This window comes from Eleutherodactylus coqui, chromosome 1, assembly GCF_035609145.1.
Source record: "Eleutherodactylus coqui strain aEleCoq1 chromosome 1, aEleCoq1.hap1, whole genome shotgun sequence".
NCBI lineage: Eukaryota > Metazoa > Chordata > Amphibia > Anura > Eleutherodactylidae > Eleutherodactylus > Eleutherodactylus coqui.
Genome location: NC_089837.1, coordinates 446,793,097 through 446,818,022, shown reverse-complemented (window position 1 = coordinate 446,818,022; position 24,926 = coordinate 446,793,097). Strand labels below are relative to the sequence as shown.

Below are 24,926 nucleotides of genomic sequence, written 5' to 3'. Positions count from 1 at the left end.
CTAGGTGCCTCCTAATTACCAAGCAGTTGTGGCCAATGCTGTTACCATATTACTATATATAATATTTCTGTATTGTGACTTCACTGAATTATTTTTTACCGCCACACTGTGACTTTACTGTGTTTTATTATCCATGTTTTCATATGCTGTGATATAACTGTATCTTTAAGGACATAAGTACTGTGTATGAAGCTATATTTGCAAAAAGAAAAGCACTCAATGCTACAAATATAGATGAATAGTCCCAGACTCACTTTAATGATTTTGTAGTGCATGGAGAGAGCATCGAGTTTAGCGATAGTCACAGCATCATAAGGATAAGTGTACAGCGCAGAAAAGATTAAAAGCCATGTAATTGATTGAATATTACAGATAAAAAGCATAGCAACAGCCCCCTGATGACAGGCTATGAATTGGCAAATTCCAGCATGAGGGGGACTGTTGCTATGCCTTTTATTGTGACATTTAATAAATTACATAGTTTTTAATGTTCTCTATGCTGGAGACTTAGCTTTATGATGATGTATATGAGGGGCAGAAGTTGGAATCACACCTGAGAACTGGTACTTTAAAGGCATTTTCCAAATTTTAGAATTACTGTAAATCCAGCTCCCCGCGCTCTAACATAACGAATCAGCATAGACTTACCTTTACCCGCTGGTGTCTGGTTCTCTGCGCATGTGTTAGTTTACAGGCTGCAGTTGATCACTGAGCTCTATTGTTGGCTGCAGTACCTGTGACCTCCTGTAAATAGCTGGGGCAGACTGTAAAAGTGATGTCACATATGAGACCTGGATCAGCTCCGTGGGACACAGCGGGAGCATGGAGAGGTAATTATATGCTTATTTGCGCTGGATTTACAGTAATTCTACAACTTTGAAAACCTCTTTCAGTTTCCCAATGGTTCCTCCAGGGATGTAGCTATAGAGTATGCAGAACTAGCAATAACACTCAGGCCTTGGTGCCTGAGGGGCCCATGACTGCCACTGCCATATAAGAAGACACCAGTATTATAAAGTAGGTGGGAACCCTGTTGCAGATTTTGCATTGCGGCCCACAAGTTACACTTCTTGATTTTTCTGTTATAAGCATCTGGGCCCAGAGGTTAAATGGGTTGTCTGGTTAATGGAACACTACTTTTCAATAGTGTGGAAATAATAAACAGAGAGGTACTTACCCCTCTGCGGTGGCCGGGATCCAGTGCTGCAGCTCCACTGTGGTCCCGGAAACTTCTGTGACAGATGATGCCACAGAGAATCAGGTGACCATGGCAGCCAACGAGAGGCTGTAGTATCATCGCCCATTTTCCTGGCATCGGCGTTCACATGCTGAGTGCCATGATGCCAAGAGTTCAATAACGTGACGCTACAACCTCTCATTGGCTGCAGTGTTCATGTGATTTGTCATGGTATCATCTGTCACAAAAAAAGCAGGGACCACAGAGAGCTGCAGCGCTAGGTCCCGGTGTCTGTGGAGGGGGTACGTATCTCTCTGTTTATTATTAAACTTCTGTAGGATATACAGTAGATGCACTATGAGAAAATGAGTCAATTTATATTGTCACTCCATTTGAAATACAAAAATAAACCGTAAGTACTGCAGGTACTTGTGAACAGCCTATCAGTTACAAAGTAATACATTGTATCATAACCTACCGCATTTTTGTCTTACTTTAGATATATTGTTGCTGTTGGTTGGGACAGAAGAATAAATATGTACATCGTGAGTACACCGCTCTGCATTTAACTGATGAGATGTTCATTACAACAAAATTGTGACAGCGCTGTAAAGAATGAAACAACATATAATTATTTACAGTACTGTGAAAACATTTTAGGCAGGGGTGGGGAAAATGCTGTAAAGTAAGACAGCTTTCAAAACTGGAAGTGTTTAATAGGTTTTTTGTCAAATAAAATGTAAAGTGACTGAATAAAAGAGAAATCTAAACCAAATCAATATTTGGTATGACCACCCTTTAACTTAAAAACAGCATCAGTTCTTCTGGGTACACTTGCACACAGTTTTTGAAGGAGGTTGTACCAAACATCTTGGAGAAGTAACCACAGATCTTCTTTCTGTAGATGTCTGCTTGCTCAAATCCTTCTGTCTCTTCATGTAATCCCAGACTGGATGATGTTTAGATCAGGGCTCTGTGGAGGCTATATCATCGCTTCCAGGACTCTTGGTTCTTACTTACATTAGCTTTATGTTTGGGGTTGTTGTTCTACTGCAGAATAAATTTGGAGCCAATCAGATTCCTCCCGAAGTGTCTGCCTGTATTTCTCAGCATTTGGAGCCAATCAGACACCTTCTTTTATAAGTCTTCATTTATTGCATTTTTTCCACACCTGCCTAAAACTTTTGCACAGTACTGTATGTATTTTCAGGGCTGAGGGGTTGTTTTATAGATTCATGAGATATATTAGTTTCCAAGTAGTCTGATATTGTAACCAATTTATGAATGAGGCCTTATTCAGAAGAATTCTAGATTCCAATGCATTCATTTACATGGGGTATTCCCATCTGTGCTTTTGATAGCTGAGATGGGAAACCATCACTATAGTTAGAATCATAGAATGGTAGAGTTGGAAGGAGCCTTCAGGGTCATCGGGTCCAACCCCCTGCTCAGTGCAGGATTCACGAAATCATCCCAGACAGATATTTGTCCAGCCTAATGTCAGAGTTTTTTCTAATATCTAATTTGTCTCTCCTCCCTTTCAGTTTCATCCCATTGCTTCTAGTCTTTCCTTGTACAAATGAGAGTGGGGCTGATCCCTCTGCACTGTGACAGCCCTAGAGAGATTTGAAGACAGCTATTAAGTCTCCTCTCAGCCTTCTTTTTTGCAAGCGAAACACATTCCCAGATCCTTTAACCATTCCATAGGACATGATTTGCAGACCGCTTACCATCCTGGTAACTCTTCTCTGAACTTGCTCCAGTTTATCTGTCTTTTTTAAATTGGGGTTCCCAGAACTGGACACAGTATTCCAGATAAGGTCTGACTAAGGAAGAGTACAGGGGGATAATGACCTCACGTGATCTAGACTCTATGCTTCTCTTAACACATCCCAGAATTGTGTTTGCCTTTTTAGCTGCTGCATCACATTGTTGACTCATGTTCAGTCTATGATCTATTAGTATACCCAAGTCTTTTTCACATGTGCTGCTTAGCCCAATTCTTTCCATTCTGTATGTGCTTTTTTCATTTTTCTTACCCAGATGTAGGACTTTCCATTTCTCCTTGTTAAATACCATTCTGTTAGCCACTGTTCAAGCTTTTCTAGATCTTTTTGAATACTCTCTCTCTTCCCTAATGTTAGCTATCCCTCCTAGCTTTGTGTTGTCAGCAAATTTGATCAGTTTCCCATCAATTCCCTCCTCCAGATCATTTATAAAAATGGCTGGTAACTACAAAATCATGGAATTACGGAAACAGTGTAGCGCACTGTGCTACGCTGTTTTTGTAGCTCGTTCACTTTAATAAGAGCAACACATACAGCACTGTGCTGAAGTGCTCAACTGTTTCCGAAACTGTTTTTGAAATAGAGGGGCATTTTTGAAACGGGGTTTTCCTGTTTCAGCTATGAAAAGCCAAGACAGAAACACCCCTTTAAATCAATTGGTGTTTGTTCAGAATGACAGAGGATTTGTCTATCTATCCAGTTATTTAGATGCTCATGTGTTCAAGGTAGCAGCTGCTCCAATCTGGCCTAAAATTCAAGCACCAAAAACTGTACTTGGAAAGCCATGCACCTTTTCTGCCATAGTTTCCGATTCGGTTACAGTAAAAACTGCAAACCCAGTGAAAACTGTGGCAGAAACTCACTTAGTTTTCTCAGTGCAGTTTTTGGGTGTTGTTTTGCCTATATCTTAATATTACTGTTTGAATAAAGCCTGAGGCCAGCTTCAGGGCTTATTCAGACGTCCGTATATTGGCTGCATTTTTCTTTACGCCTGGCCGATATACGCTGTCCCTCTCTGCAGGGGGAGGAAACGGGCTGGGCTGGGAGCAGTGCACTGAGCTCCCACCCTCTCTCCGCCCCTCGCCACTGTTTGCAATGGGAGGGGCAGAGCTAAGCTCTGCCCCCATCCCGCCCCCTTCCATTGCAAATAGTGGCAAAGGGCAGAGAGGAGGTGGGAGCTTATTGCACTGCTCCCAGCCCAGCCCGTCTCCTCCCCCTGCAGAGAGGGACAGCGTATATCGGCCAGGCATAAAGAAAAATGCGGCCAATATACGGACGTCTGAATAAGCCCTGAAGCTGGCCTCAGGCTTTATTCAAACAGTAATATTAAGATATAGGCAAAACAACACCCAAAACAACCCGCCACATCCTCCTGCAGAGGGGTCAGAGTATATTGGCTAGGCGTGAAAACCTGGCCGATATACGGACGTCTGAATAAAGCCTCAAGCTGGTATATTTGCACGCATCTTTCCATATTTTGTGTATGCATTTTGGTCATGCAAACTCCCCTCAAAAAAACATGTTCCCTAAGTCAATGGGGGATGCGCAAAAGCGTACACAATACAAAGGAATATGCATGAAACACTGCGTACTTCTGCTGCAAAAAGCCTATCTAGAACTAATTAGCCATTTTAATTGGTGCGTCTTTGTTTGTCACGTGCAAATATCCATGTCTTATACAGTAAAATACGCCGATGCTGCCCTGCAAAAATGCAGGGTTCGGGCACGCACAAATGCACATACTCTGATGTGAAGCAGGCCTTAGGGTACATGCACACAGACAATATTTCCGAAAAATCGGTTAAAAAACCAAGTAGAAATAGCACCCTTTAAATTGAACGGGTGTATTTACACTCATATGACAGTCTTTGAGTAAAAAAAATGCAGCATGTTCTATTCCTGTCCCATACATCCGAAAGTACACAGATGGGATGTCCAATTCGAGTTGTGCCTGAGAAAAAAAGGGTGCAGCTTTAAATTAGTCTGTGTGCAAGTACCCTTAAAGTATCACTCCCAGGAAACTTTTTATTGTTTCCCTTTGGTGCTGCTGACATATAATGTCTATGACAATTTATATACTTATCGGCTGCTTTATTGATGAGAGACCTGTTTCAGTCTGGTCGCCTGTTGTCCCATGTGGCTCTCATAGGAAGGAGTTGCTGTCAACAGGCAGCACTTTAATGTATATATGGTGTTCTAAAATGACTAATTGGCTTCTTCTTAGGATTCTGATGATGATCTTCACCACTTCCAAGAGCCGCAGCCAGGCTGGCAGGATGATTTGGTAAGACAGAAGATAAATCTGAGCTGATTCTACACTAAAACTGAGTCTATTTACACTAGCGGCTTGGACTTCTATCCATAACAGAGGGATAACAGCTATGCTACTGTAGGTCCAATTGAAAACTGATCTCCATGTATCCCAATCTCCATGTGATGAGAAACATCAGATTTCAGTATTTTTGACAGTATTTTTGAGTATCACTGCAGGCTGAGCTTTTCTTGCCATCAGAAGTCCTGAAACCCTAACTGAAAGCATAAAATCAAATGTGAATCGCCACCCATACATTGCATGAATTTGGTAGCCATTCATCAGTATTTTGCATGGATGTTACCTCCCCTATATAGCATTTTTTATTTTCTACACACTACAGGGAAATGGGACTTGTACCTGGCATTGTATTAATGAGTATGGCCTTTTTCTGCAATTTTTAGGACATGTAAAGTAAGCCTAAGGCCGGTTTCACACGGCCGAGAATCTCGTGCGAGATTTGTTCGTTGCGAGATGCACAAATTTCATGTGAATATAAACCCCATTATTTTGAACGGAGTCACACACATGATCGATGTTTACCAGCACTGCGGTGTGGTAAGAAAAAATCGCTGCATGTACTAACTTTTCGCGTCCCTCGCCCATTGTTTTCAATGGGACGGTAAAACACATTGCACGGCATGTGATGTGCATGCAACTTTTCTGATTGAAAACAATGGGAAACACTTGCCGATCCTCTAACGCCTCTGAAAGCCACGCCTGAGGATCACTACTTCACAGAAGTGATCAGAGGCATTTTTTCCCCAAAAAACATCTCGAAAATGCAAGTTGGCGAGCATGATATCGCACTGAGTTTCTCAGCTCGAGATTGCGCTTGCCCGTGTGTAGGTAGCCTAAGGCAAAGGAGTAAACTGCTAATTTGGAGCTCCAATGCAAAATCTTATCAGGGTCACCACCTAATGTAATATTTATAATACTGATATCTGATTATCTACCATCTCAGTTGGTGCCTTTGGAACAGGCAAGAATCCATTGTCATAGTAACATGTGATTGCATTCCACCAGACAATGTTGCAATTTGAGACACTGACAGAAATCCAATAATCTCAATAAACATTATCACAAAGTTGAGTAGTCAGGAACCACATTTCTGAGGCCCACAAGCCACATTGTGACAACTCTGGCCTGGATATATACCATATCCTGGATGAATTAAGCCAACATTCCAGTTGCTTGTGTGCAGATGTACATTGTGTTAAAGGGGTTGTCCCGCGCCGAAACAGTTTTGGTTTTTTTTCAACCCCCCCGTTCGGCGCGAGACAACCCCGATGCAGGGGTTAAAAAAGAACACGGCACAGTGCTTACCTGAATCCCCGCGCTCCGGTGACTTCTTACTTACTGGTTGAAGATGGCCGCCGGGATCTTCTACCTCCGTGGACCGCAGCTCTTCTGTGCGGTCCATTGCCGATTCCAGCCTCCTGATTGGCTGGAATCGGCACGTGATGGGGCGGAGCTACACGGAGCTACACGGAGCCCCATTGAGAAGAGAAGAAGACCCGGACTGCGCAAGCGCGTCTAATTTGGCCATTAGACGGCGAAAATTAGACGGCAACCATGGAGACGAGGACACCAGCAATGGAACAGGTAAGTGAATAACTTTTGATAACTTCTGTATGGCTCATAATTAATGCACAATGTACATTACAAAGTGCATTAATATGGCCATACAGAAGTGTATAGACCCACTTGCTGCCGCGGGACAACCCCTTTAAATTATGTTCTCCAAAGTTAGATTGCAATTTATTAACCCTTTGCAATCCAATTTTGGATTCAGGGTTTCCTGGGGGGCTTTCTCTGTCTGCCATTATATTATGGCGCCATCTGCTGGCTAGAGCCAGTACTGCGGTATGGGACATGCTGGAGAGGCCCCCGACAACAGAGCGACCACTAATGGTACAGTAAGAATACCCTGCCGAACGTCTTCCGACATCGGAGCTGTACAGCCTTCAATCAGAATGTCTTCAGACGTCAGACAGTGGATTGGAAAGGGTTAACTATATCCTGCAAAACAGAAAGATTAAACAACTGAAATAAAATAATACTACCAGTAGATAGCCTTTAGGGCTTGTATCAAACAACTCTGTGTTCTAAATTGTGCTCAGCATGTTTTGTCATAACAGCACACCATGTGGTTAGGTAAGGAATTGCAGGGGCAGAATGCGCTTTATGTACCACATCATTATTTGAAGACCTATGGTACATGATCTATACAAGAGATAAAAGGATTGTAGTACATTCTAGGGCTGTATTTTTCAATGTGATATAGCGGAGCTTTACGTGTCAGTTTCAATATAACCAATTATAGAAGGGTCATATGAGTTCACGTACAATTGATTGTGGGTTTTTTCAGCAGAGCACAACTCTGGTCTTGAAGATGATAGGATATAGCAACAGAGCTCAATGTACCTTTTACTTCCGCAGAGCCGAGGTCACCGGGAAGACATTCTGTGTGTAGCTCAAAATCCTCCTAATCTCCTTGCCAGCTCGAGTTATGATGGAGAAATTATTATCTGGAACATGATCTCGGGCCACATACAGTGTCGAATAAATACATCCATTCATATTGATTCTGCAGGAATGAAATGTAAGTGCTCAGCATCTAATAGTACAACTTTCATGATGCGTTATGCCGTTTTATAGTGTAAAAAATGGAGATAATGTATCACAAGAAACCTGTACGAACAATATAAGGACTTTCTTCTAAAGACAACCTTTGTCCATATGCCCCATTGGGGTATCTGTGCTGCAAGAAGAAAAGCAGCTCAGTAATGGAAATGCACACACACGGTCCGTAAGGTTAGATGAAACAATTTTTTGTCACATTTATATGTAGCATATATTTATGACCGGCATGTGCTTATACTAGTGTGAGCAAGCTCGATTTGTGACCCCCTTAGTGATCCCAGTAGTAACAGTGACCCCTCCCCATTATGGCCCCAGTAGTAACAGTGACTCCCCATAGTAGCCCAGTAGTAACAGTGTTAGCTATATAGTAGGGTTTAACTAATGGCTGGGACGGCTATGTGCACAAAATAGAAAAACCCTTTATTGCTTCTAAGAGGGAGTGGACTAGTAATTAATCTGGATTATCAAATGGTCACAGAAAAACATATAAATCCTCTTACTCATTTACATAACATGTGCTGTTATCCTTTAATGGGGGAGGGGGGGTAGCTCTTTTCTGTCTCCTGATATTAGTCTTGTAGGACTTCTGATTTTTAAGAAACTAGTTCTAGATTACTAGAGTTTTGGGATATTTAGTACTGAGTTGAATGGCCTTGACATGGGGGAAACCATAGTACCGTATATACTCGAGTATTAGTCGACCCGAGTATAAACCGAGACAACAAATTTCACCACAAAAAACTGGGAAAACTTACTGTCTTGAATAGAAGCCGAGCTATACTCAAGTATATACTAGGTAAAAAAAAAAACAATACTCACCTCCCAGCCGGCGTCTGTGTCTGTGTGACAAGCTGCTTGAATTCTCCCCGCTGTCATCCCCCGCTGTCCTCTCTGCTTGGCTCTGTCAGTGCTGTGTAAGTAAGCGCTGTGATTGGATTGAGCGCCAGCCAATCACAGCTGGTGCTCGATCCAATCACAGCGCTTACTTATACAGCACTGACGGCAGGGGATTTGAAAGCCGAGCAGGGAGATGACAGTGGGGAGAATTCTAAAGCAGCTTGATTGGCTGTGAATGATCGAGTGCTGGCTATGATTGGCTGACGCTCGATCCAATCACAGCTCTTACTTACACAGCGCTGACGGCGGGGGATGACAGAGCCAAGTAAAGAGGACGGTGGGGTATGACAGCGGAGAGAATTCAAGCAGCCTGCCACACTGCCGCCGGAGACAGACGCTGGCTGGAAGGTGAGTATGGAGGGGGTTTTTTTTGTATTTTTTTTTAAGCCTTCCCTGACTCGAGTATAAGCTGAGGGGGGCTTTTTCAGCACAAAAAAATGTGCTGAACAACTAGGCTTATACTCGAGTATATACAGTAAATACAATAAGTAACATGGCACCATATTTATGAAGCCTTTGTGACACTTATCTTGACATATACAACTGTCCTGGAAAAATTAGGTAACTTTTCTTTTTCCATCAGTATAGCCGTCTGAGGTCTTGTTTTTTGCGGGCCGAGTTGTATTTTCCAATCATTCTATTTAATCTACTATATAATGTACTGCAAAACTCTTTACTGGAAAAAACTCACAATTTCACAATCTTTACGGAGGTCTTGTTTGAAAAGCGTACATAGTGCTGCAAAAAAGACATGGTAACTTTATTCTGTTGGTCCGCAGTACAATTACAAGGATGATGAATTTCATTAGCTATTTCTGCGGTACTACTTCTAAATAATAAAAAATCTTTAAAAAAATTTCTGCCATCATAACTTTTTTATTTTTCCATCAATATAACTGTATGAGGGATCATGTTTTTGGAGGACGTCTTGTGGTTTCCATTGAAACCATTTTGGAGTACATAAAATTTTTTGATTGCTTTTTAATAAATATTTTTCTTGGAGTCGGGATGAACAAAAATAGTCCAGTTCTAGCATTTTCTATTTTGTTTCTTGAAACATTCAGCATGAAGGATAAATAATGCATTAGTTTTATAGATCAGACTTTTACAGACACTGCGATACCAAACATGTTATTTTTATTACAAATATGGCAAACTTTTTAAAACTTTTACTATGCTTTATTTTTTGCAGTATTAAAAATAAAATGACTTTTTTTTTTACAGCCCCCCCCCCCTCCCCCAAGGGGACTTGAACATTTGATCACTTAGACCATATATTGCAATACTTCAGTGTGTAAAGGGGTTAATCACATCAGTATGTGCTGGTCCTAAACTATTTGGGGTGCCAACGGAAGATGTGTGGTGTATACAAATGATGGTGCCCCTGCAGGTCCTGTCCTGTATTACACAGACAGAACATTGATTTGAATATGCAGTCTTTAATGCTAAAGCCCAACTGCTAGGTTTCCCCACAGATTACAGCTGATCACTGGGAATAAAAATAGGTGGTAACTTTGTCCTCAGCCTATTGTTAAGGGACCCTTCTAATAAGTAAGGATGGTCCAAAGCAGGGACGTAGCTAAAGGCTCATGGACCCGGGTGCAAAAGTTTATCTTGGGACCCCATTAACTTCTCTTAACCTCTTAATGCAGAGGTGTAACCTGAAGCTCCTGGGCCCCAATGCAAAACCTGTAACAGGGCCCCCAACTATAATGCTTTATTCATAATACTGGACTCCCTATATGGAGAAGAGAGGCCTTATGGGCCCCCTAAGGCTCCTGGACCCAGGTGCAAATGCATCCCCTATAGTTACACCAGTGGTCCAAAGTTCCCTATAAGTTAAAATCAGTACATTGGATCAGGACCTGTGAACGCGATGCAAGTCTACTTTAAATTTTTATAGCATTTAAATGGAAAAAAATAGTAACTAGATCCTGTTATGGGGCGGAATAACAAAAGCCCGCTGAGATTACCATTGAAAAGCCTGTCTGGTGAGTATTGATTTTTATATCAAAGGCTACTCTGCTTTGAACCAGAGATATGGTTTTAGGTAAAGATAACTGAGTGAGAAGATAGAAAAGATATTGATAATTTCCCCTGCCTTGATATTCCCTTATTAATATTTGAGCAACATTCCAGTTTTCCTTCAAAGGGAGTCTGTCAACAGATTTCTGCTGCCCTATATAAAGACATAAACAACAAAGACCCCGATCAGAGGAGCGGGTCACATGCTTTCTAAGCTGCTGCACTTTTCATGCTGTCAGTTTCTGTACTTGTATTGTGTAGTCCACAGCTGCTGCTGCCCCTCTTGTCGCTGAGAAGGTTGTCATTGATTACTTGCTACTGATGATGAGTGCTGATCAACAAGATCGGAGCTCATTTACCTTGCCTTCACATAGGCCAATTCAAAATGTATGGAGGAGGAACAATTGTACATACGTTTGTTTCTCCGCCAAACAGTATCGTCATTGTCAGCAGCACATCCCTCATTCGCTCAGTACCACACAGAAAGAAAAGTCTCTTAAAGTGCAAAAAAGTTTAAGGTCACATCTTTTGGCAGTTTGTGAATGTAGGAACTTGTTAATAAAGATTCCATAATCAACTCAGGACAGTCTTCATTGTGGTCATCACTGGTAGTCTAGCAATCCAGTACCAGGCTTCGGAACTTAGAGGGCAGGCTCTTAAACTGTCTCCTTTTCGCTGTATCTGGTACTCTCTGATGCTGTAAGACTTGGCCAAAACTTCCAGATGCTCTCTTGTAGCAGTCCTGTACTGCACCAATCACTTGCAGGGATCCACTTACATCAGTTCAGTGTCACTTGGCAGCCCTCGGAGATTCAGTCTTCCTTTTGTGCTTGCACTCCTTTCTGCCCATCCAACAACTTCAAACCTTACAGTAACAGAAAATGTGATCAGCTGATGAACAAGTGTTTGCCCATTCGGCAGCTGATCGATGATCAGGCAAATGATTGTTCTTGCTTGATCATAGGGCATTTAAAAGGCCCTTAAGATGGTACAGGGTAAAGCTGTTGTCCACTTTCTCAATGTTCCCTTGTCACCTGCATCTTTTCTGTGTCACAAGATATGAAAATGTAGTGGCCCAGAGTTAATGGGGCCCCTCCAGAAGTATGAATGTGTTTGTCTTGTGCCTATGTATTGTCAGTGTCTTCTGTGTGCATGAATTTGATGTGTATTGCACCTCTGCAGTACTGAATGGGTTAACATCTGGTTTATACCTGGAAAATGTATCTTGTTGTATGTCACGTGAACATGTTATATATATGTGTATGCGTAGTACTGGTTGTGGTATTTTGGGTTTTCTTGCGAGTAGTGCAGAAAAACAAAGGAGTGGACTCTATTGAGTAGGAGAAACTGAGTTTGGTCCCATGAGGAGCACCAGGATGGAAGAGGCTGAGCGATGGCCTGATGCATGCCATGGGCCCTATTTACCCAGGCCTCCCAGCTTCTATTATGGACGACTGAGAGCAAGAGTGAGAGGAGCCGCCATGCAGTGCTGAGTGTTATCCCTAAATGTGAGTGTTGACCGGTAGAGAGCTGGAGAGAGAAAGAGAGTGGTAGGGATCAGAACCCCACAGATAATTAGGACTGTGGATTTGTCTGACATCCTGTGATTTCTCCCTGTCACACGACTATTCTGTGTGCACGAGTGATGCTGGCGTGTGTAAAGTTTCATGGACTGTAAATAGTTTTCCTCACAAGTAAATGGGCTCAGCAACCGTTCACGGTTTTTCTCTGAAACGTCTCCTTGTGTGTGGACTAATTTATATAACCATCCGGATTCACAGCAGAGGAAGGAACGGTGGCGTCACGAGTCACAAAACGGACTTGAGGTAAACCGCATCTTGGGTTACCCGCTATACATTTCTTGTGACACTGTATCGTTGCAGCGACAAAAGGACAATAAGGAAACTTTTCATCTCTCTGGAATTTGGACTATAAAGATCCGTTTTAGATAAGTCCAATTCTTGGCCCAATGTAAGGATTCCATTCAACATGGCGATTGGTGCCACTTTCATTTGCTTTTATACAGGCTGAGAATCAAATTATGGGGATGAATGATTGCAATTACGATTATTAGCTGCTCTACAGACTAGCTGTACATCTTCCTGTTCACATGGGGAAATGCACTGCCGAACAGCGAGCGGATTTCAACTGCAAATTCCGCAATCGTTTGATCCGCGATAATGCGCTATTCAATCAAATGCAATCGATTACACAATCTGCTCACATTAGCGGGTCGGAATTGCGTAATCCGCTCGCAGAAAGTAGAACAGATAGGGTTCAGTTTTCTTCTGAAACCAAAGTTTAAGCCGTTTCATTGTACTAATGTTCCACCACTTGTTATTTCTCTTGGCTTATCCTTGAAGTAGATTTGGTCAGTGTGACGTTCGTACATAATATATGACTTTCGCAGGGTGCTTGTACTGTTCCCATTAGCTGGCAGCTACAAGCAGCCCACGGCTTCTCTATAGTAACATCTCATAAACCAAAGACATTGCTTTCTGCTCTACAAGTGCCCTGGCGCTGGGAATATAATGAGTTACTAGGATGACACACGGTACTGTAGACTCCTTGCCCACCTTCTGATGACTAATTTGTCAACCTCTACATTCATTTACAATATCTTTTATTGTTGTCACAAATGTACGTATCATCCAGCAATAGGAAAGTCAGTTCTGTACAACACGCTTGTATTAATGAGACAAGAACTAGTCTGTCATACAGAATCCAAATTACAGAACGAATGACAGTAAAGTGGATGTCATATCTGCTTAAAGTTAAAGTCTGGCTCAACTCCATTTGGTTGTTCTAAATCAGAATAAATTGAAAATGCAAAGCAAATTCATTTCTTAACCCCTTCCACTCTGTGACGTATCTGAAGCCAGGTGGGGAGCCGAGCCGCTGTATACCCCGGACAGGTGTCAGCTGTTTCTAACAGCTGATACCTGCCACAAGCAGTTGTGATTGGAGCTAGATTGGATCACGACTGTTAGACAGCTTCCATGCGCAGTCAATCCTGACTGTGGCATGTAAATGTCAGCCGGAGAGGAGCATGCCACCTTCGTCTCCCTGCAATCGTGTGGTGCCGATGGTTGCCTAGAGAAGGCACCAGGGGCTGCCATATATTTAACCATCAGGCTTGATGAAGGTGTCAGAGCTCATAGAAAAGTGTTGCCCATTATCATTAATGCTTTGTTTACTGTTTTTTATAACTATGCTTGTAGGTTCTATGGCTTGGGAATTTACACCTTTCTGGATCATCTTCACTAGAAGCCAGTGGAAGTACCATTGACTTCTAGTGAAGAGGTTTTACTTTCACTTATTGTTCATTTGCTTATCCGAATTTTGGATCTGGAGTCCCCATTGACACTTTCCCCTTCCCCTTTTGGATGTTTATGTGACCAGGGTTGCACAGCTCACTCAATCACCTACTGGGACTACAGGCGTGACGGGCTGCCCTAAACTGTGCAGCCTGTTCACGCCAGGTAAGTCACCTTCCATTTAATTTGTGCACCTCACGCTACTCCCTGCCTTTGCTGATGTATATAACCATATTAACCCCTAAAACAGTCATGTCCAAAATTGGACATCTCAAAAATGACACTTGTTTATTGCAGATTTTGAATTTACATCTCAAGTAAATATATTTGGCACAGAACTCAGTTGCCTCAAGTCCATTTCTAACCCCTTAGTGAAATAGCTAATTAAGAACCAGTAAATTGTGTCCCCTCTTGTATTCCAGCGGTCATAAAGTTGTTATTATTTATTCATCTATGTGACTGTATGACACCTTGAATTTTGCAAGATGAGTTATGGTTTTTATAGGAACCAATTTCGGGTACATATAATGTATTAAACAACTTTTAGTAATTTTAGTGTCAAAAATGCATCCCACCACTTCAGTATAGTTGTGAGGAGGACCGGCAAGTGCTTTTTCCATTGTTTTCAATGGGAAACTTCGCATCACACACCGTGTGATGTGTTTTCTGGCCCCATTGAAAACAATGGGCAACGCATTCCGAGGGAACACCCAAGGATAGTACATGCCGCTTATGTATATGACCCCATTTAACGCACAAATGTCGCATGATTTTCTTGGCTGCGTGAAAACAGCCTCAGAGTGAGTTTTTGGGACATTTCGGACTAGTTCACATCAGCATTTGATTTCAGTTTTGAACAGATCCATTTTTCTTCAAATGGAACTGATAGCAAATTGGAAATTAAACGAAAAAATGGAAATCATAGTTTCCGTTTTCTTTAACAGATCCAGTAGACAAATTTGTTAAAAAAGCACAATTTCTATCAGCTTGTTTCTGTTTTCTTCCGTTTATAGCCATTTTAATGGATCTGTTTTGTATGCTATTGTTTTTCTAACCTTTGGCGCATGCTCGTTTAGCACCAGATTCTTTAAAGAGACATAAAAATTGAAACAAACCTTCTCGTTCAGTTCCATCACTTATTAACTATAATGTAAATAAAATATAAGTGTCCTTTTTGTATGCTTTTAGTTTTTTTTTTACTTAGTTTCCCCCCCCCCCCCAAAAACAATACAGTAGAACTTTACCATTTTTTTAAAGGAAATTAATAGTGCAGTCAAAATTAGCAAAATTGCAGTGTAACTGAAGTTCAATGGAATCTAAAACAGAACCATTTTTTATGTTTTGCAGCGCCTTTGATGTAAATGTAAAACGGAAATCAAAAACAAAAACAATGATGTGAATGAGCCCTTATTGATACATTCATCTTATCACTCTAACATGTATACTGTGTAATTTCCAGTTATTGTGTATAGCATTTATAAATACCATTAACCATTTAGAGAGACCCTTACGGAGTGACCATAGGCGCATATGGTCAATGCCATTCTGATGCGTGCTTGTCTAGCCAATGACAGTAATACCGCACTCCATGTAAGTGACAGGTCCTCACATAACTTATAAGATGTAATATGTAGGCTCACATGGACATACTTCTTGCTGAGAACTCGGGCTGTTTCTATGGAAACGGCATGTAAAAGTAATGCAGCACTTTAAATGTAGGTCACTTTTTGGGTCCATCCTATTTATTTAATGCTAGATACCTGAGGTCTGACATTTTAAGGAAGCTTGAGCAATTTACTTCTATTTTTGCGGTTTGACAATGTACAGGTCAGATGTTTAAGTGTAGTTTGTATCTCGCTTGAACTGGTTATTTTCTGTATTCAGCCCTAGGGAATAACCAAATATAACATCACAGAGCTCAGTAATCCATCAATGATTTAATGTGTACATACAAAAGTTTATCCAAAGAAAATGGATTAAGGACACAGATGATCGCTTGCTGGTCTCCAAATCGTAAAAAGTGTGTGCCAAAGGATACTGTAACCACGGCCACCTGAAGATTAAAAGGGGATTCTAATGGTGCCTTCACAATTGCGATAAAATCTTGCGATGCGAGAGTGAGTGAAAGCGCAAAATTAGGGAACCAATGATTTTCAATGGTTTCATTTCCATATATATATATATATATATATGTGTGTGTGTGTGTCCTTTTTTTTTTTTTTTTTTTTGGTAATCTCCCATATTTCCCTATGGAGCCTCCTTTTTATCACTTCGCAATGCATGAACTTGCGATAACAGCCAGCCCAGCCAGACAACCAACCAGTCAATAGAGAGAAAGGAGATATTCATTCCATGGTGTCCAGCGCTCAATGACAGTGAGCATGTGCCTGCAGACGCATCACATGGTCTGGTGCTGACGTCATTACACCAACCTGAACCTACACCAAGGCCCCAGCCGCATCCTGAGAATAAGCTAACTGTGAACCAAAAGTCCTAAGCTGTAACAGTTAGTTTTGCCCAGTAACACCCTCCTGCACACTCCCTGCCCCACATCTCCTGTACCACCCCTCCCCGCCCTGATTGAACTCCTCCATGCATCAGAGTGCTGTGGAATAAGTTGGCGCTATACAGATTTAGTGAGAAGTCTTAGTAACTATTTTGATAACCTTACATTCTCACAATATGGAGAGAATGCTGTCACTCGAGACAACAATGTTATTACTTTCTTAAACTGACCATAGGGAACGCTGCAGGAGAATGAAAATATAGTCAAATGGCCTCTAGTATGCTAATCCTTATAGAGGTAGCCACGAGGGGGTTGTGTCCGGCACTTGGAGGGCTATGTGACTAACACTTTTATAGGGGGCTTTCTGTGACTGGAGAGCATTGTGGCATGGAAGATTGTAAGTGAGACTCATGGGATACCTGTGGCATGGAGAGCTCCTTCGTTGGCTTTCAGGGAGGAGTTCTGTGGCTGGCAAGCTGAGGCATTCTGGCTGGTACTCAGGAGTGTTTTTGTGGCATGTGAGCTCTATGACTTGCATTAATGGTGGCTCTGTGGCTGTCACTGCTATGATAACATTGTGACCTTAATTGTGGAGTCACAGTGGCTATTAGGCTGGGTTCACATGGGTCGTAATTACCGTGGATTTTCCGTGTGGACTTTTTGTGCACGGCCATTCCGCCTGCGGCGTTTTAACCTGGGATGAGCCAGCAAAGTGGACGAGATTTGCAAAAATAGAATTCAAAGCCACGGCGTGTCAATTCTTTCCTCATTTCCGCAGTGGCCTCTCTCCTCTCTATGGGGATAGATAGCCACAGCGGAATGCCGATGGCGAAGCGCTCCAAAATCCGCCGTGAAAGGCTGCAGGTTTTGAAGCTGCACTTATACGTTTTTTCGGTGTGGTCATTCCATGAGATTTCCGCAGGATTTCCGTCCCATGTGACCTCAGGCTTACTGTTACAGGAGCCCTATGGTTGTTACGGTTGACCCTTTGAACTAGTACAGTGTGACAAAGTGGCCTTCACACCAGAACAGGTTGCATTTTCCTATTTTACTTGATACAGCTTTTTCTTCTGCATTCTTCCTTTGTTCATCAATGCCCCTACTTGTCGTCACCCTTAAGGTGGCTTTACATAGGACAACTGTCAGCACACTTAAGCACCTGACAGTCATCCCAAAACATATCATTCCTGTACTTTTACACAGCAGTAATAATCAATGGCGGAATGAAAGTGGAGTGTATCAGAGATCTCTTCTGGTTGCCCACCTTCATTCACTGTGAACAGGCAGTCATCCATAGATGAACAACTGTCTAGTTACACCAAGTGAGAACTCACTCATTGGTCACTTCAGTTCAGTGGACTGAAAATAAGTGACTAGCGACTACTTAGCGATTTTTCACTCAGTGACTGTCAGGTCCCATGTTTACACGGTACAACTACTGTATCACGTGGAGCTGTACACAACCATAATATATATCTCGACCCATGCACCAACAATATAGATTGGGTCATTGTGGTTGTGGAGTTAGAACTTAGCGCATCATCTGGTATATACTTATATGGACTTACTACTGTTAGAATATCTACTTGTCCAGTAGGAGTGTAACTGGAATAAGAGTCCACGCCTTTTATACATTTTTATTTTTATCTTTACCTAATAAAAGTTATATTTTAGTGATTCCCTCGGTGATAGGCAAAAAAATTTTTTACATCTTTTTGTATACATGTTCTAATTTGAAGCCTTACATTTCTCTACAGTAACAGACAAAAGTGTTAGCAAAATTCTGTTTTTGAAAATGCGGACTGTGAAGTTACGAGGAGCAGCATCACTTGTCTCCAATGGACCATTAGGTAATGCATGATAAGCTATAATGTGTTAATAAAGATCTGCAATTTGGCTGGAAAGTAAGGGCAATGTATGTATATTTATAGGTTCTGTCAATTTCTGGAATATATTCCAAGGTGGAAAACTGTCGGCAAGTTTTAAACCAGTAAGTGTCCATATGAATAACACATAGATGTGAGAATTACATTGCTATAATGAATTGGGTATAGTGACTGATATCAGACTAACATCTAAGGCGTGTTTTACGTATGTCTAGCCCTCCGGTGTAGTAGTGAAACCCGAAGGAAAACTGATGCCCGAAGAACTAATCCCATAGCTTTCTAAGGGATCATTCATGGCATCCAGAACATCAGTTTTGATGCCAGATGCCTCCTTGCACCAGACAGAAAAAAGTTGCATGCAGCTTTTTTCTGTCTGGCTGTGGAAAGTACACCAAAATCTCATCCGCTATGTTTGGCTCTGGCATAAAACCAATGGCTGGACCTGGTTGATATATAGGAACCCAGCCTAAGAGCTTCTGCTAATTTCTGCATTTAAAGGGGTTGTCCATCTCTTAACTCTAGCCTCAGGATAGTAGTTTAGCAATAGTTGATCATTAGGTGTGCACTGATTGAGAACCCCTGCCAATCAGCTGTTCTCCAGGCAGCTGTCAGTGTGCATGAATGAATTCACTGGGAGCTGTACCTGTTGTTGCAGCAGTGCTGGGACCGCTGCTGGGTTGAAGGAGTCCGGTGCGGGTTTTAGACATGGTTCTGCACCTTCTTGCTTAGTAGGTGTGATGCAGTGTGCTCACATCTGTGGATGATTAGCTGGATATTTAGCTGGGATGGATAGGAAGCTAAGGGGCTGTAAATTGTCAGTTGCTCGCTCACTGAGCTGGCAGTTAGTGGCTCCCGTGAACAGCGTGGTGTCCACTGTTCCTTACTTCGGATGGCTCTGTGACTGCGGCTTATTCTACTAAAGCCAAGGGCTGTGTTTTATTTTGCTTTGGTCTTTATCAGTTTGGACAAGTAGGGTTACTTAGGTCCCAGGAACAAGTACATGCCCACATCTATCGATGCAATCAGTCTGCTGTGTCAGTCAGGGCCCTCTTCCTCATTCATTACGTATTTAGGGAAAGACTTCCCATTTATTATTTGTCAGTTTGTTTTGGCTGCCGCACTGTGAGCAATTATTGTGCATGTCTGCAGGTGCTGGTCCAGCATGTCCTTTGCAGACATAACACCTGTATTAGCAACTTGGATCGCTCCAACGTGCATGGAGCTGTTCCTTCCTTCTCCAAACACTGCTAGCCATCCAAGTAACAGCTGATTAATGAGGTCCTGAGCAGCAGACCCCGGCCAATCAACTATTGAGAACCTATTCTGAGGACAGGTCATAAATTGTTGAGAGGTGGACAGCCCTCTTACGGACATTCATGCATTAGAGAAATAGGCAAATACTTCCACTCGCATGTTAGAATGATGCTCTGCGCAGCTACTATTAATAGGGTCATGTTTGGAATGCTGTACAGCTATACTATAAGGCAGTGGTGGTGCTTTAGCGGGGTTAACTCTTTCAGGACCATAAATGATTTAATTGAATTTGTGGGCAGTTTAAATCAATGGGACAAATATGTCCCTTGGTCTTCAAAGGGTTAAAGGTGATATCTAGTTTTTAAAAAGCTAGAATTAGATCCAAATGAATGAAAACAATAAAACAAAGGGTACTTACTAGAGATGAGCGAGCATACTCGCTAAGGACAATTGCTCGAGCGAGCATTGTCCTTAGCGAGTATCTCCCCGCTCGGAAGAAAAGATTCGGCTGCCGGCTCGGGTGACAGGTGAGTTGCGGCGGTGAGCAGGGGGGAGCGGGGGGGGGGGGGGGGGAGAGGGAGAGAGATCTCCCCTCCGTCCCCCCCCCGCTCTCCCCCGCAGCTCCCCGCCCGCCGCTGGCAGCCGAATTTTTTCTTCCGAGCGGGGAGGTACTCGCTAAATACAATGCTCGATCAAGTAATTCCCCTTAGCGAGTATGCTCATCTCTAGTACTTACCCTTCTCAGTCCCAGTGATCCAGTGCTACAGCCCTGCAATTCTGACTCTTTCTGCTGAAAGTGGAAGTCAGGTGACCACTGCCTGCCAATCAGAGGCTATAGTGCCACTGTTCTGAACTTCTAGCATCATGGCGCCCTGAATGTGAACACTGATGCCAGGAGAATGGACAATGATGCTGTGACCTCTGATTGGCAGGAAGCGGTCACCTGCCATCTGCTGTCAACAGAAACTGACAGAATCACAGGAAGGCAAGCATAATCACCAGAGCTGTGGACAAGTAAGTACCCTTTGTTTTATTGTTTTTAGTCATTTGGACTAAATTTTAAAAATTAGTTTTTAACTGAGCAACCCCTTAAAGCTAATGACCAGTTCCCTTTAATATGCATTTCCCTAATATATAAACAAACCCTTTCCTCTGTTAATCCAGCTATTAAAAGTGCATTATATAAATTCCTCTTCTCTTTCTTAAGTCTAGGACTGGGTACCAGGTCAGCAGTCTTGCCGTTACTAAGGACAACTCACTAATGTTCGTAGCAGATTACATCGGTTATATATATATTTATAACATCAAAGACTATGCTATCCAGGGATCTGAGAAGGAGCATCCGTCATGTAAGTTACATTTTTTTGTTTTTTTATATTACATCACTTGGATTATTTTTAGTAGAGAAGCTGAACAGACATGACTGCTAAAGAAAACATTTGGCAAAGAAAGGATTTAATTAACATTTTGAGAAAATGTTTTGAATTTTTAAGAATGTCATCCCAAAAGTTATGTAATAGGATTGTGAGTCAGGCCTTAGTCACACGGGCGTTTTTTCACGCGATTTGCGCATCGCATGACGGATGCGCATGCGCAAATCGCGTGACCGGCGCCGAAAAATCGGCCCAAAAATCGCCCGAAAATCTGCTCCTAGCCGCGTTTCATTAGAAACGGGCCGGAGCTGTCCAGCGCATTGCATTCAATGGAGCCGGCAATACAGCGGCTCCATTGAATGCAAGCGCTGCGGGCGTGCGCGGGGTTAATTGTCGGGAAGGGGTTAAATATATAACCCCTTACCTGCAATGCATCCTTAAATGTGAAAAAATAAAAAAAAAGGATGTACTCACCTGCTCCCGGCAGCTGGAGATCCCGGCGGTCGGCCTGCAGTGGGTGTGAAGGAGGTGTGACTCAGGCTTGCCCCTGATTGCCTCAGCGCTGAGCCAATCAGAAGCAAGTCTCAGTCACACCCATTCATGAATTCATGAATGGGTGTGACTGAGCTCAGCCTCTGATTGGCTCAGGCTGAGCCAATCAGGGGCAAGCCTGAGTCACACCTCCTTCACACCCACTGCAGGCCGACCGCCGGGATCTCCAGCTGCCGGGAGCAGGTGAGAACATCCTTTTTTTTTATTTTTTCACATTTAAGGATGCATTGCAGGTAAGGGGTTATATATTTAACCCCTTCCCGACAATTAACCCCGCGCACGCCGGCAGCCCATTGCTTTCAATGGAGCGGCTGTATTGCCGCTCCATTGAATTCAATGGGCAAACATCGTTCTTCTCTTCCACAGCTGTTCCAGCTGTGGCAGAGAAGAATGATTTGTCTTCTATATGTTCTCAATGGGGTCGGCGCTGCTGCCGCCGGCCCCGTTGAGCGCATATAGAGAAGAGAACAGGAATCGCAGATCGCAGATAGGTGCGATCTGCGATTTCTGTTCTCTAATTTATCGGACGAGCGCATAAAAAGCGCTCATGTGTCCGATACCATTGCAAAGCAATGGTTTTAAAAAGTCGCCGGACGCATGCGCATGCGCAAATCGCGGCAATAAACGCCCGTGTGACTAAGCCCTCATGCTTACAACTGGTGCAACATGTGGACTTCTTTGTTAGGTAGAACCTTAAAGGGGTTTTCCAGGCATTTACTATTGATGACCTGTCATTAGGTTGATTGGTAGGGACCCGCCTCTCGGGATGCTCGCCAGTCAGCTGTTGCTCCTGCCCAATGTCAGTAGAGGGGGGTCAGACACTATCATTGACGTTGAAACCTGAAGGGTAATAGAAATGCTTCACTCCCACTGATTTCAACCTTTTTAAAATTGAAGCCTTTCTATTACACTTCCAGCTTCGACCCAGAAGATGTTTGGCCCCGATGCACTAACCATGGTCTGGAAGATAACTGATTTGTGTGGATTACAAGCTGCTCATCCCAATGATCAGCTATTGATGACTGGAAACATGGTGGCTCAGTGGTTAGCACAGTTGCCTTGCAGTGCTGGAGTCCTAAATTCAAATCAGGCCATGGAGTTTGTATCTATCCATGTGCCTGTATAGGTTTCCTCCTACCCTTCATAAACATACCAATAGGTGAATATAAATTGTGACAATACAGATATCTCTCCTGTGATCTGATTATACCCAGGACTGTGATTGTATTAATGGGGCATCCTCTACGTCTAGAGGTAAGAAGGTTTCTACAGCAACATATAAGTGGGTTCTTTACTGTAAGAGCAGTGAAATTATGGAACTCTCTGCCTGAGGATGTGGTGCTGGCGAACTCACTAAAAGAGTTCATGAGGGGCCTGGACACCTTTCTTGAGCATTACAATATTACATGTTATAGTCACTAATTACTTCAGAGGTATTGTTTATTCAGGAAATATTTAGATTGCCAGATTAGAATCACAAAGGATTTAGGATTCCCTAAAATAAGGAAAATTGGCTTCTACCTCTAGTTTTTTGCCTTCCTCTGGATCAACATTGCTGGGAGGGTAATAGGATGGACATATGCCTGTTAGAAGTCAGCAGATCCTCGAATTGTGTGAATGGCCATTGAGGCTACTGCAAAGCATTTTTTGAAATGCTATTAACTGCAAGATGGCCATCCCCTCAGTCATGTACAGAAGATAGAATAAACAAATTTGTAATCATAAAATTAAAACAGATTAGAAAAATGGAAAATGATTCACTGTATAGTTTTAACTAGTAAAAAAAAAAAAGATACATTCCTCTTAAAGGAACTGCATGAGATTAAAAAGATGCAAAAATTCAGGGCTGGTCCACCAGGGTGTTTGTTTTTGAAGCATGTGTATGGATATTTACAGTTCCGTTCAGATCTATGGAACAGTCACAGAAATTTATACAACAAATCTTCCATATTTTTCCCCTTCACTTGGGCAGCATGAATCAGGAAAGTTCCAAAATATATAGAATCACAGACTGGTAGATTTGGAAGGGGCCTCCAGGGTCATCTGGTCCAACCCCCTGCTCAGTGCAGGATTCACTAAATCATCCCAGACAGATATTTGTCCAGCCTTTGTTTGAACACTTCCATTGAAGGAAAACTCACCATCTCCCATGGCAACCTGTTCCACTCATTGATCACCCTCACTGTCAGAAAGTTTTTCTTAATATCTAATTTGTGTCTCCTCCCTTTCAGTTTCATCCCATTGCTTCTAGTCTTTCCTCATACAAATGAGAATAGGGCTGATCCCTTTGCACTGTGACAGCCCTTCAGATATTTGTAGACAACTATTAAGTCTCCTCTCAGCCTTCTTTTCTGCAAGCTAAACATTCCCAGATCCTTTAATCACTCCTCATAGGACATGATTTGCAGACCGCTCACCATCTTGGTAACTTCTGTAGTTCTCTCCCTGCTATAAACATCCTAATCACGTGCCATTTTTCTTACTATAGAGACTTCAAATAATACATATAAACTAACAGTTGAACGACAGGAGACTCCATTTACTGTTTTCTGACTCTGCAACTTATACCTCCAGGATAAATTGCATTGAAGAGAAATGGAAGCCTGGGTTGAAAATATGCAAATGTTTTACTCATTTCTATTTGTACTTTCATAGAAGTTGTGTCCAAAAAAACTGAAATTTTTTATTCAAGGAGCTTTATACAAAAGTACCTTCATTTTTTCAATGCATTGAAACAATAGTGCAGTTGCTACACATGTATCCCTTAGGGCACATTTTTCCTACTTTGAAGTACATTGAATAAAAATAACTGATAATGAGGGTTACACAGATCAACAGACTCTTCAAGTTTGCAAGGTAATTAGCACGTCTCTTTTCTTATATTTTTATCACCTCAGATCTCCAGTCTGGGGCAATGTAATTTTATATAGTCATAGAACTCCTTAACTTCAGATATTCTCATTAGGCATCCGCTAATAGAGTCCATAAAATACAAGGAACTTTTGGATTTACAATTCTTATTATACTCTATCCTACCAAACATAATTGAACACCTGAGCAAGAATCTAAATTAGTATTTATTTACATATGTTAATAGTTAGTGAGGCTTACTTTTGTCCTAATGACATCAGATACTCACCGTGGCATACTTTCTATTACGTCTGATACACTTCAGCTGGTATTTCCCTCTATTCA

General features: G+C 42.2%; 1 protein-coding gene across 1 annotated transcript in view; it reads left to right on the top strand.

Moving 5' to 3' along the window:
• The window catches only part of LOC136612785 (cilia- and flagella-associated protein 337-like), a 156,078-nt gene that overhangs the window by 91,916 nt on the left and 39,236 nt on the right, over positions 1 to 24,926 (top strand). The window contains exons 20-25 of the mRNA XM_066593457.1: positions 1,677 to 1,722; positions 5,189 to 5,248; positions 7,718 to 7,880; positions 18,424 to 18,516; positions 18,598 to 18,656; positions 21,014 to 21,155. Coding sequence (XP_066449554.1) covers positions 1,677 to 1,722; positions 5,189 to 5,248; positions 7,718 to 7,880; positions 18,424 to 18,516; positions 18,598 to 18,656; positions 21,014 to 21,155 — 563 coding nt within the window. The remainder of the gene's footprint in view (positions 1 to 1,676; positions 1,723 to 5,188; positions 5,249 to 7,717; positions 7,881 to 18,423; positions 18,517 to 18,597; positions 18,657 to 21,013; positions 21,156 to 24,926) is intronic.